Source organism: Pagrus major, chromosome 10 (genome assembly GCF_040436345.1).
Source record: "Pagrus major chromosome 10, Pma_NU_1.0".
NCBI lineage: Eukaryota > Metazoa > Chordata > Actinopteri > Spariformes > Sparidae > Pagrus > Pagrus major.
Window position 1 is genome coordinate 14,460,189 of NC_133224.1, and position 12,590 is coordinate 14,472,778.

Genomic DNA, 12,590 nt, shown 5'->3' on the forward strand with positions numbered 1-12,590 from the left:
CTGTGTATGTGTGTGTGATGGTGGAGACAGTCTATACGTTAACTTCACATCCTCTCTTGTCAGTTTATTAAATAACCTTTTGGTTTCCAAAAAGCGCGCGAGAATCACCTGTGGACCACTCTAACATGTATCAAGTTATACACATGCATACGTGTGCGTGCGTGTTTGTACTCCATATAACTGCATTACAAACATGTTGTTTATTTAACCAGGCCTAGTGACAAAGTTAATTGTAAGACACCGGAGATTGCCGACGATCTCCGAAGATGACGATGTGCGCACGAACGAAGGGGGCCAGTGAGTGTGTGTTTTCTGTGTGCGAGTGTGTGTGTTGAACTGAGCGGAGGTGAAGAAGAGGAGGATGAAGCTGGGAGCGGAGGATGGGAGGAAGAGTGGAGTAAGAGACAGGCTAGCTGTGTGTGAATGAGTGAGTGAGAGAGGAAGAGGAGAGGAAGGTCGTCTGAGGGACCGAAAACAAAGACTTGGATTTTTTGGGGATAACCTCCGGAACATTACTAACGGAAACTTTCAACTTTTTACCCGCCACAGCTCGGCTCACAGTGCCCGGAGCCGGCTTTGTTTCACGGCGGGGGTGTCTACGATAAATCAAGGAATAAAACAGATCCCCATCGACCTTTTTCTACCCAAGTGGGGAATACCCCGGGACTGATTTTGCTAAAGGTTACGAGAGAATGGCGGCCAACATGTACCGAGTGGGAGGTAAAGAATGTTTTACATTTTTAAGACACCCCCCACAACGTGATTGTTCGTTTCGACAGCAAGGTGGCTAGCTAGCCGCTAGCTGTCTGTTCGGTTAGCCGCTAACTAATGCTAGCTCTTTCCTAGCGTCCGTACGTGCGTCCACTCTTGCATGGAAGAACGTCAAATCTATTTCAACAACCAACAATGTCTGTGACTTAGCCAATGGGCAAACGTAAATAACTCTAACATTTTGACTTAGTTCTTACTCAGATGTTATTGGCCGGAAACGCTCCTGCATTCGGCATGAATATCACACACCAAGCAGTGGTAATTTATTGAAAATGTCAACTTTTGCAATAGATCGGCGTCATATGCCGACTAGTTTTCTCCACCAAAATACGTTTACGTGAAGTTACCCCATGGCGGCTGCCAAGCAGAGTGAGCCGGTTCCTAAAGTTGGTATTTAATTTAAAATAAATGCAACCCGGTGGATGCTAGAGTTGTGGCGAATTGTAGTTGCAGCTGCAAGTAAGCGAGTCAACTGTAATGTGTAGCTACATTACATGTACATATGGTAACGTCCTGGAAGTGAACACAATGCTAGTTAGCAATAGCTGCTAGCTGTTGGGAGGTCAGCCTCCAACCTATTCTAACGACGTCTGCGGCTGCTTGCTAAAGCTGGTGGGCTAGCTTTGTCGCTGTGGGGGTTAATTTCATTACCGCCTCCGCCATATCACTATGCCACTGTTAGCGTTAGCCGCGCTAGCTAACTTTAATTGCTAAGTTTTGTTAGCTCAGTGGCACGAACTGTGATGTGGTTTATGTGTTAGCCGGTGCAACTGCTTCTCAAAATACAGGCAGACAAGTGGCTAGTTTACGGAGAGTAACTGCAGCACTTATACCGTTTAACGTAACCATTCGTTTAGACGAAACACCGGCAAGAGAAACGCACAGCTTGGCGTTCATTTGAGGAAAAAGCCGAACTAAGTTATGTTAGCCAACACCAACTTGCTGCCAATGTAAGAATTTCAGTGTCGATGAGACTTCACATTTTCATCATGTGCCGCTACTTTTGCACTGGATGGAAACCGAAACATCTCATCAAAGTTGAATTAGGGTGGATCATTTGCAGTAACTTTTACGGCACACTATGAAATATGAAGTGGTTTTAAGATACTGAAAAAATGTTGCAGGCTGCCTTGTTAACATTTTACCTAACTCATTTGCTAACACCGGCTTTCCAAACGACACCATCATTGTGGAGAGAAAGGAAACGCCGGCAGAGGCGGCTAGACTCAGCTGTGCTGCCTCCCTCCACCGTTTCCCCCCAGTTTCACTGATGCTGCTCTATGGACAAGTGTGCCTGTACTTCACGGTGGATGTGATCTATCGCCTTGTCTTTTCGGTTGTTTTCGACTTGGGTCTGTTGTCTCTAAGGATGAATAACGATGTTAGAACTTTGTGTACCTTCTTTGAATCTGGCAGAGATGGCTGAATTGACAGTAAGACAGTGTGACAGGCTTACTGCTGTGTAAGGTCATATAAGAGTCTGTAGGATATTTAGGTCATGCTGTTTAAACACTACTCTGCATAGCATTCTGTATAATTCTGTGCTCTGGTCCAATGTTAAACTGGCATACTGCAGTGTAGACGTGTCTGTTATTATTGTGCACTGTTTGCCATCATCATGTTTCAGCTTTAACACTGGTGAGTGTGATGCCATGATGAGTCTGGAAGTCTCATCCACAGCAGATAGCAGGTGTTAGTGACAAACTGGTAGATTGGGTTTATTTGCGATTCTATGAAGTGTTAGATGTTGATTATTAATAGTGTTGCTATAGCACAGTGTTTTTCCAATCCTTCACTCAAGGTGTAGTGTATGGATAATGTATGGCTGGTTGCGATGGTAAAAAGAAATGCAGAAAATCATCTCTGTGACTTTTGTCGTGTTAGCCTTCAAACACCGTTCTGAAGTGTTCGTGTATTTGTGTATACATTGACCTCTCATGTGTAGTTCTCTATTCCTGTAATTTCCTCTCCTCTGTGTTAGTTTCTCTTTCTGTAAAGTAACTCTATATCCTGTCAGCATATTTGCATTCGCTTATGTAACACATTGAATGAGTCTGTTGCTGCCACAGCAGGTATTAGGAGTAAGCAAAGTGGCCCTAAAATAATATCACAATATTTCAGGCAGTTCCTGCAATAATGACTTCTTGACGATATGACAAAATATTAAAAAATGTTTATGGTTTGGCACTCGCAATAGCTATTGAGCTCTCTTCACGTGGGTGCTTCTGCTAGAGGTGGAGAAATAAGATTGTTGTATTGCCCCCTTTTCTTACAGTCTCCTTGCACTTCATACATATACCATGATTCTTTGGCCATCTTATCTTTGTAACTAAACCAGCCAATAGCAACATCATCATGTAGGGCTGTAACTAACGGTTATAATCATTGTCCTTTAATTTGTTGATTATTTTGTTGATAAATCGATTAGTTAGTTAATAAGTTAGAAAATTGTGAACATTTTGAGCAGTGTATCCCTAAGATCAAGAGGAAATGTCTTGCTTTGTCCACAAGCCAAAGACATTCAGTTTACTGTCATAGAGCATGTAAGAAACCAAACAATATCTACATTTAAGACGCTGGAATCAGAGAATTTGAACCTTTTCTCCAAAAATTGCTCAAACGGATTAGTTGATTATAAAAATAGTTGGAGATTACTGTGATAGCAAAAAATCTACAAATCAAAAGCAAGAAAATGCCTGTTATGGTTCCTGTATCGAAACGTGTAGAGAAAGACTGACTGTGTTCAGATGATTTTTTCTAGATGAAGTCCAGTGACTTTCTCCATTGGTGACAAAAAAGTAGCCAATATGTGTTTGTTTCCTCTGTTTGTAAAATGTGACATGTTTAGCGTCAATAAAATGTTTCTTCCTTCATAAATTGAGTGTAAATGGTGAAATCAGTGGAAACAGTGTGTTCAAAGAGCTGCTAAATGTTGGCAGGTAAGACTTTAGCACTTTAGACACAGAAGCAGACAGGCTGGTACAGCCATGCTGCCACAAACTGACCCTTTTAAAAGGAAACAAACAATTTAATATAACGTATCTAATGCTGAATTTACAAGAAGGCACAAATGATTTAGTATGGGTCGTAGCCGTTTTGCAAAGTTTGTAGTTTTTTCTTACTCCACATCTCTTAAAGATGCAGAGTTTTTTTCAGAGGGCGGCTGGTGATATTGCACATCTGCTGTTTTGCTGGTCGGTAAGAGAGCCCAAACGTGTAATTTGCATGGCAGTGAACTACATGGAAATTAGACAGGGTTTTATATGTACAAAAATCCATTCTGCCTGTTGTTGTGGCTCCTTCTTCTTCTTGTTTCACAAAGGACGTCAGTTGAGAGGCTGGACCTTCAGTGGCCCGGGACACGTGCGTACACACTGCTAAAAGAATGTGGTGATAGGCGGTGATCAGATCTCAAGCCCTGTTCACACTTAGTATCAACATCTGTCTGAGTTTTCTGATCACAAGTGGGCAGCTCTTGGTACAGGTGTGAATATTACCTAGACAGAGACAGATCACTCAGACCAAATTCAGGTGGTCTAGGACACATGTGACCACATTCTTTGAGCAGTGTGTACGCGCATGTGTCCGGGGCCACACTGAAGGACTGACTTCTCAACTGACTTCCTCTGTGTAACAAAAAGAAGAAGAAGAATTTAAATTTAGCGAATTTTAAATCCTTTCGTGCCTTCTCGTAAATTTAGCATTAAATACAAAACATGAAGTTGTTTGTTTCCTTGTAAAAAAGAGTCAGTTTGTGGCAGCATGGCTGTACCAGCCTGTCTGCTTCCGTGTCTAAAGTGCTAAAGTGTTACCTGCCAACATTTAGCAGCTGTTTGAACACACTGTTTACACTGATTTCAACATTTATACTAAATTTCTGAAATAAGACATTTTATTGACGTTAAACATGTCCAATTTTTTTGTTGAGATAGGAGAAACTTTATAAACTTTGTGAAATGCTCTCTACATCAAATCTTTAACTATTTGGGACTTCTTGTTAATTCGGTAAATGTTGTACATAAAGATATTTCTTTATTTGGGTAAAAAACATCATGTCCCAGTGATGAACATGTTTATGACTGACTTGGAGCCCTCCACTTGTTATCGGCTCTCTCAGGACGGATGTTAATACTACCATGTCTTAATTCCCTCATACCTGTACTTGGAGCAGTCTAATTGTGATCAGAGATGCATGTTTAATTGCAAGATGTAAACACTAGGGCCATAGTTATTGCACAGCGGCTCAGCTGAACTTCCTGAAATGTGAAATTTGTATCCAGCAAGCATATATTATATATTGAGACTTGCGTGTGTTGTTTTGATTCGTCCCTGTTTTCAGCTGTATTATGGTTTGGTTTAGGCAATATTGCTGTTCTTTACACACAATAAACAATGTGTGTGCATGAGTCATGTAAAGATGGACAGATGTTCCTCATACTATAAAGGACTCTGGAGGAACTTTACACAAGATCTGTTGTTGAGAGGCTGCATAAAGTTGCTGGGTCTCTCAGACAAAGTTGTTCTTTGCCAGCTTGCTGGATCATGTGTGCAGTGGAATTTCTACAGTAGGAATGCAGTGTGGTGTGGCAAATAAATGGTTACAGTGTAAATGCTAAGTATAGCTCATATAATATTGCAGTTAAGATTATATGAGCATATGATTATGTAATTTACTATGCAATATGTAATTGATTTTTAAGTAGCCCACACAGTAACAAGGTTAAGTCGTTTAGTTGTATAATGCAGAAACAATGAAGAAACGGATGTATTTTGTAGGTATCTCAGTGTGCCCCAGGACTGTTGTCTCTCACTGCATTGGTTTGCCCTCTTATTAACATGCAACAAAAAAGGAGATATTAAAATAAATCGCACCTATGTGTATGTTTTATTTAAAGAAGGAATAATAAAACCTCTTACCGGGCCAATTTTAGCAGCTCTAGTGCATCCCCAGTATTTTGTAATGAAGGCATCACCAGCAGTGTTGTTAACCTGTTCACATTTATGAAGCAAGTGTCCATGGATTTTGCGCTCAATAAGATTTTCTGTTGTTGCAACTGGCTTGTGCAGGCAGTTCCATATGAGTGAGCGCCTATATTACCAGTCCCCTAGAAGCACACAGTGTTCAGCCCGCATGTAAGATCATTATCTTCCCCAGAGATTAGTCAAAGGGCTTCCTCCTCTTCATTCACCCTCAAGCACCCAGCACACTGCGCCACTCCAGCCGCATACGTCCACAACAAACAAACACAGCAGCGGCTCCACGGCAGATTTTTTGTTCTGCCTACTGATATTTACATGTATACATTAACATAAACCCTTTTCACAGGCGACATGATTATCTGCTGTCTGTGTGTCTGGTAGATGGTTTGAACCGTCTGAAGTCCAGTGTTTTTTTTTTTCCTGGATCATTGATCCATTAGCCCCTCTCTCATTGATACACTGAGCTGGCCTTAGTGCTGGTGGAAGTGGAGGATCGTTCTTTAATTTGTCCCACTGGGCGAAAAGAAGAGATAGAAGGCTGAAATAAAAAATAATTCCCTCCTTCCACCATCACTTTGTCTTTAGACCTAGAATTAGTCTTGTCAGGCGGGCACATGAGAGTGCAGATCCCCTTTTTGTGCTTCAGCCAGTGTTATGTAATGTGGGGCTGTTGTGTTCCTTTACTGTGAACAAGGAGGTGATGCTTCCGTGGTCGGACTCCCCATCAGTGTGCTAAGTAGAGCAAGAAATCCTCTCCCTGTCTGAATCCTTCCTTCTCAGTCTCTGCTTGTGGTGATGCATCAGAAACCCACTGATATCCTCCTGAGGCTCCGTGTCCCTGCTTGTGGGAGGACCAGATGGAGCTTGACGTGAAGCCACACTGCTGTGTAGAACTGCATCAAACAGTACAAGGAAGCACTGTCTGTGCTAGTGGTATGATGAATGATAAATGACTGGCAGGTTTGATCAGTGCTGTGTTTAAAGGCTGAAATCCCTGTTAAAGCTGTCACAGCTGGTATTGTGAGCCCATATTCACGCTCATTAAATCTGAACATATTTACAAAAAATAATAACAATCCAGTAATTACAAACCGCTTACAAAGTGCAGTGACCTCTTTTAAATTAAGGACCAATTTAGCCAACTGTTTTGCATAAATCACTGACTAACGTGCACAAAATAAGATTAAAATTACAAATGCAACTCAACCCTGTTGCAGTGTAACAGTAAAATGCTACATGGCTAATGTGAAGCTGTTTGAGGGGAGTCATATTTGAATCAAGGCATCAATCTAGGCTGCTCTGTGTCTTTTGGGGCTGGGCAAACAAAAAGATTTATGATAAATCACAGTGTCCAGTTGAATGATCTAGTTTTCTCAGTGAAAATGTGTACATTTTTGCTAAATGTTAAGTAAGTAAGTCTTAATTAAGGCTATTGTAACTTCAATTTCACAGTTAAGACTGCATGGTGTGTCAGATGTCTACACTGTGGAAACGGATATTACAAGCTCTTTTTAAACAGATCCTGCAGTACTGCTTTAAAGAAGCTCTGCCATTGTGCCAACTTTCTTTTTAAACATGAACCAAACAGCGCCAGCATAAGAGGTGTGAAGTGTGACACAACGTGGTCAGTGTGACATAACATACGTGTCGGCAGTGACATTGCTCCCCCATCCTTTAACCTCCATGTTATATGTGGTTGATGTCATCCTCTGCTTGGAGGGTAAGGTGCTCCTAAGCCTTGTCTCCCTAGTTTCTAGACATTTTTCTGGTGCTGTTCTTTTTCTTTAATACCTCTTTCACACTGGACAGAAATCCCACTAACATTGGGTATTTGTCTTCAATGTGAATATGCTGAATCAGGATTTTAATGAAATCACAATACGGCCAAGTGCAATATCCAAATCACAGAAGCTGCAGTTTTTTAAAAAGGTAAACCGTATGATAAACAGCATTATGAAGAAGTACTCTTGTGCTGCAGAGATGTCCAGGCCTACAAATCGTATTCTCCAGAATCCTACTAATCATCAATGATATCACAATCTTAATGTCTGTCAGAAATAATCACAATTTAATTGTTTACCATATTGTGCAGCCCTAACACCTAGTATTAAATGTTCTTGCCAACCTGTTGACCCACCTGACGTGAGTGGAACTGGGGGATGTGCCAGCAAACCTGTGGAGTGTCTCAGGTTAAAGGAAGTGATGCTGTTGTATGGGCCTTACTTATTTTTGGAGGATGGACTCCCCTGTAGCTTTTGGATGGACAGCTTGAGTCAGTGAGAAGAGGCCAAGTTAGATGACCTTTCAGCTTGTTGGTGCCACAGATGTCACTTACACCTGGCTGTGATCTGATCACCGTCTCTCAAATGGGATGTTGGTGCCAGGTAGAGCTGTGTTGATTAATCAAGTAGTTTCTTTGTCATTTTTGAATCTGCCCCTCCCTAGTGTCCTTCTACATCACAATGTATCTTAATTCTCCATTGCAAATTTAAGACAGAAGCAAGTCATTTTACAAAACATCTGTTTTATCCTGAATTTGATCAGTTTCTTTTTTGGCTGAAATGGTGCGAGGAGATCTGTTGCGTGTTTGGAGTGACTGTTGACTACACTGCAGATAGCTTGCTCATCTGACTGTCATCCTGCTCTCGGCTAGCTTACTGGCCTTTTGACCTTTTTAATGTGACTTTCTGTGGGTTCTATTATAGTCTAAAATCCAATAATCTGAATATCAGGCCATTTAAATAAAATGATCTAAAAGGTCTTTATTGGCTCGATATATATCGAGCATGCATACTCTTGATGACAGCTTGAGAGCAGAGGAGAGAGAAAGAGGGACAGCGATGTAATCGGGTTGCTACGTTTTATAGTCCTGACCTCACAACGTGCGCACTGTTATTGGCTTGGTGCTACACACCACTGTCCAAAGGTTGATGCCCAGAAACATCCTGAACACAGGAAAATAATAAGAAGACCAGGCAGGGGGCAGGGTCTCTAGGGATACAGACACTGCCACACACTTTTAGTGGGCTATGAGCGATGATTGAAAGGGAGTACTTTTGAATGAGATGTCAAGAAAATCCTGCATAGTAGACCTTTTAGTCCCTTTCACACATGCACTGCAACCCTGAACTGATCCAGACATTACCCGGAGGAGCTGTATGTGTGAACACAAATGTCAAAATTGGTTGGCCCAACTTTAAACTGACTTTCCCCTGCAGGCTCTGTAGAACAAAGTCTATCTAATGTTCAATTGAGCCCATGTGTGACTACAGCAGGTCATTGTCCGGAGAATTCACAGTGACCAAATGCGTGTGTGACAACAATTTCAGGCAGCACAAGGTGTAGCTTCTTCGTATTCTTTTCTGCTTGCCTGAATGTTGCTTTCCAGTCTTTTACTTGATATGGCGTATACCTACATCCAAATACAGTGCAATATTGATATCAACGCAAAGACAGTCGAAATCACAGATGAGCTCACAATATGAAACCATCGTGATACCATAATGATACGTCATTGCAAATAGGGCTGGGCTTAAAAAAACAACGTTTTTGGAATTGAAATATATCTTCATTTGACTGATTTGATATTGATTAATAAAATCATGAGTTCAGTCTTTCAATACATGTCTTTTCCTGTGAAAAAGTGAGAGGCTCTGAAAATAACACCAATCAGGCGCCAAATGCGAGATATTCATCACATAGTACTGTGAATTTTTATTCACAGTACTAACGTTAGGTTTGATGACAGAGCTACACACTCTCAAACTTCACCTACTTCCGTGCATGAGTGACACATTTTGAAAAACTATGCTGAGAGTCTCTACGTGTTGGAGTTTCATAGACACAGCAAGGGGACATCATGGTGCTATCAGGTGAACATCCTAAACTGAAAAATCTATATTTGACTGGCCACAAAGGGTGTTTCCAAATGGAAAAGTTGTATTTTTCTTTGTTGAACTACATAGGTTTACAGCTGTCATTACTTTCTTATCCACCCACTACATGGTTTAATAATTTGATGCTCCAATTATAACAATATTCCATTAATTTCTCCATTGATGGAGTTTTATCACAGGTCTCCAAAACCATTGCATACAAACATTAATGAAACGTTAATGTTTATAATAATGCACAAGGTTAGAGGGTTCAGGTTTCAGGAAATAAATAGTGATATTCAGCTCTAAAGAAAAAGGAGATTCTGGGATACACAATATCACAAAGAAATAGAAATGGTATATCATGATATATGATAGTATCTGTAACAAAAGCAGAAAGGAAAATGTATTTCAAAAATCAGGAAGTAGTTTGATATTGTACAATGTTTATTAACAGTACATTATTCACAGAAAAGCCAGCAAGTATAAATACCAGAACACTGATAACTGTAGCCTCAGTTTGTGCCTCTCCTGTAATATTGTGATATGTTGCAGTATCAAGAGGTGGTTTTATTGGGTTTTTGTTTTGTCCCACCCATAGTCAGTAGCCTTGTCATGTCCCACCTCCTGTATGCTCGACCCAGGCATGACCCCTGGGTAGAGCACCTAAACCAAACGCAGTACTTCCAGTAATCAAACGGCAACACAGGGAGCAGAAGAAGAAGTAGTTTTTTCTGTGACAGAAAGAGCCTCATGAGCGAGTCAGTGCTTGCTGGCGTCACAAAAACATTACATGACAATTGGTTTTAGCGTTTGCGGTTACCTCTTCAGTCAGATTACATGCTGTAGCTAGTTGGCAGCTAAAGGTAACATGGGCCAAGAACCACTCATCCCATTTACTTTCAAAATAGTACTCCGGTAGTATTCCAGTAGTATCAGTAGGATCTTTGTTCTTTCTTGTTTTCTTCTTCTGCTAGTATTAAGATCATGCCCATAAAAACAGCTTTTAAGGATGAATTTTGGGGAAAAATGAAAATGTGAAATGAAACACGGCAGTCACAGGACTGGGGGAAATGTTACATAGTGGTGAAAGTGAAAAACAAATTTGAGCACTGTTGCTTGCTTTAGGTAACACTCTGCAGCAATTACCTATTACTGTGATTGTAATCCTACCTTACACATGACATTAGTTGATTATATATCATGAAGCCGGTCTGCAGCCTGGAAAGAGACCTTTCTTGGGGCTCACATTACACCAGTCCATTTACTGAGCTGGCAGAGTCCGGCTCTCCTAACAGCTTATCTGTGCTGTACGGCCAGGCTAACAATTAGAGCCGTGTGTTATGGGTTCCTGTCCGTCAGGTTAGACAAAATCTTATCTGTTGTGTCATTACAGCCACAGAGCTGATGAGATTCTCTATTGGAAATGTGTTGGTGTCTGTCCAGAGGAGACCTGAACTGAACCATCAGAGGTTCAACTTGACGTTTATCTCAGGCTGCTGTAGTTTTGTTAGAAGAATAGTTACCTCATATCTAATTTATGAGATATGGTCATTCATGGAAGTTAATGTTCCCCTGTGTGCACAACATCTTAACTTTTTCTCTGTTGTTTTTTCCAGATTATGTGTACTTTGAGAACTCCTCCAGCAACCCTTACCTGATCCGCAGAATAGAAGAGCTCAACAAGGTTGGTTGTCTCTCTTTCTTCTTTCAATTAATTTGTTTCCACTAAAAAATTGTTCCTGACATACCTGGTAGTGTTGTGTCAAGTTCCAGTGAACATACTGAACCAACACTGACACATGTACCATTTCCCTCTGTCTTTCCTGGATACTGTTGGTACACCGTAGCTACTGTAATGACAGGACACTGGTACAGGAGCCACTTATGTAACAGCAGCAGCAGCAGCAGCAGCAGCATATGACACAGGCTTGTTTCCCAGTCAAAGGATTAAGCTCATTTATATAACACTCTTACATTGAAGGGCTTGTGCTGAGCACCAGGAGGACTGCATCGTCCTGAGTGCTAATGGCTGCGGAGCACAATGAATGGATAGTAAGAGAGAGAGTGGCCAGCTCTCCTGCTCCAGGCTGGAATGTGGAGGGAAGCACTGTGTGTGTGTGCTGCTGCTGCTGCTGCTGCTGCTGCTGCTGCTGCTGCTCTCCCTTCTCATGATCACAGTCAATCCAGGAGCAATGAAACCCCTCATCAATGCACAAACCTAAGGGGGGTGACATATCATAGTCTTCATGATAATACCAGTATACATCTTAATGTGATTAAAAATGTCAGATCACGTTATTAACTCTGGAGGAATTGGTTCCAATGAAGAAACAACTTCAGTAGCGTGGTTTGATGAGTGATTCTTCAGACAAAAGAGCAACAAAAGAGGGGCTTCATCACACAACAATCGCCATAAACACCATCATCTACGAACTAAACTGACCTGTGTTAGGAAAATCTCACCACACAGGAAGAAGATGGCAAACCCTCAAAGCAACCAACACTCAAAGTCACCTGAAGTTAGTTCGACAATCACCAGCTGAACACCCTGTGTGTGTGTGTGTGTGTGTGTGTGTGTGTGTGTGTGTGTGTGTGTGTGTGTGTGTGTGTGTGTGTGTGTGTGTGTGTGTGTGTGAGAAAATGTGTCTTTAGAATGTTGCTATAAAGTACCAAAGTACCATGCTAAATCATCATCATTGGTACCCCTCTGCTGAGCATCAGTGAAGTGAGATGTCTGCACAGAGCCCAAAGATACTAAAAGACAACAGCCACCCAGCCACAGTCTGTTCACCCTGCTGCCATCTGACAACAGATACAGAAGTATCTGCTGCTGTACCACCAGACTACAGAGCAGCTTCATCATCCATGAATTTAAGGATTAACCAACATGATTTTGGTGGACACAAAACACGTTTGGGGATGTAATTCAAGAATTCATAAACTAATTATGACTAAATTTAA

The 12,590-nt window shown here is 41.3% G+C and overlaps 1 protein-coding gene across 2 annotated transcripts in view; it reads left to right on the top strand.

Annotated features, from left to right (window-relative positions):
- Positions 1–167: 167 nt before the first annotated feature.
- The window catches only part of mta2 (metastasis associated 1 family, member 2), a 30,489-nt gene continuing 18,066 nt past the window's right edge, over positions 168–12,590 (top strand). The window contains exons 1-2 of one of the 2 annotated variants that reach the window (XM_073474755.1): positions 168–720; positions 11,246–11,313. In XM_073474755.1, coding sequence (XP_073330856.1) covers positions 693–720; positions 11,246–11,313 — 96 coding nt within the window. In that variant the 5' untranslated portion in view covers positions 168–692. The remainder of the gene's footprint in view (positions 721–11,245; positions 11,314–12,590) is intronic. The other variant, XM_073474754.1, reaches the window with a different exon arrangement.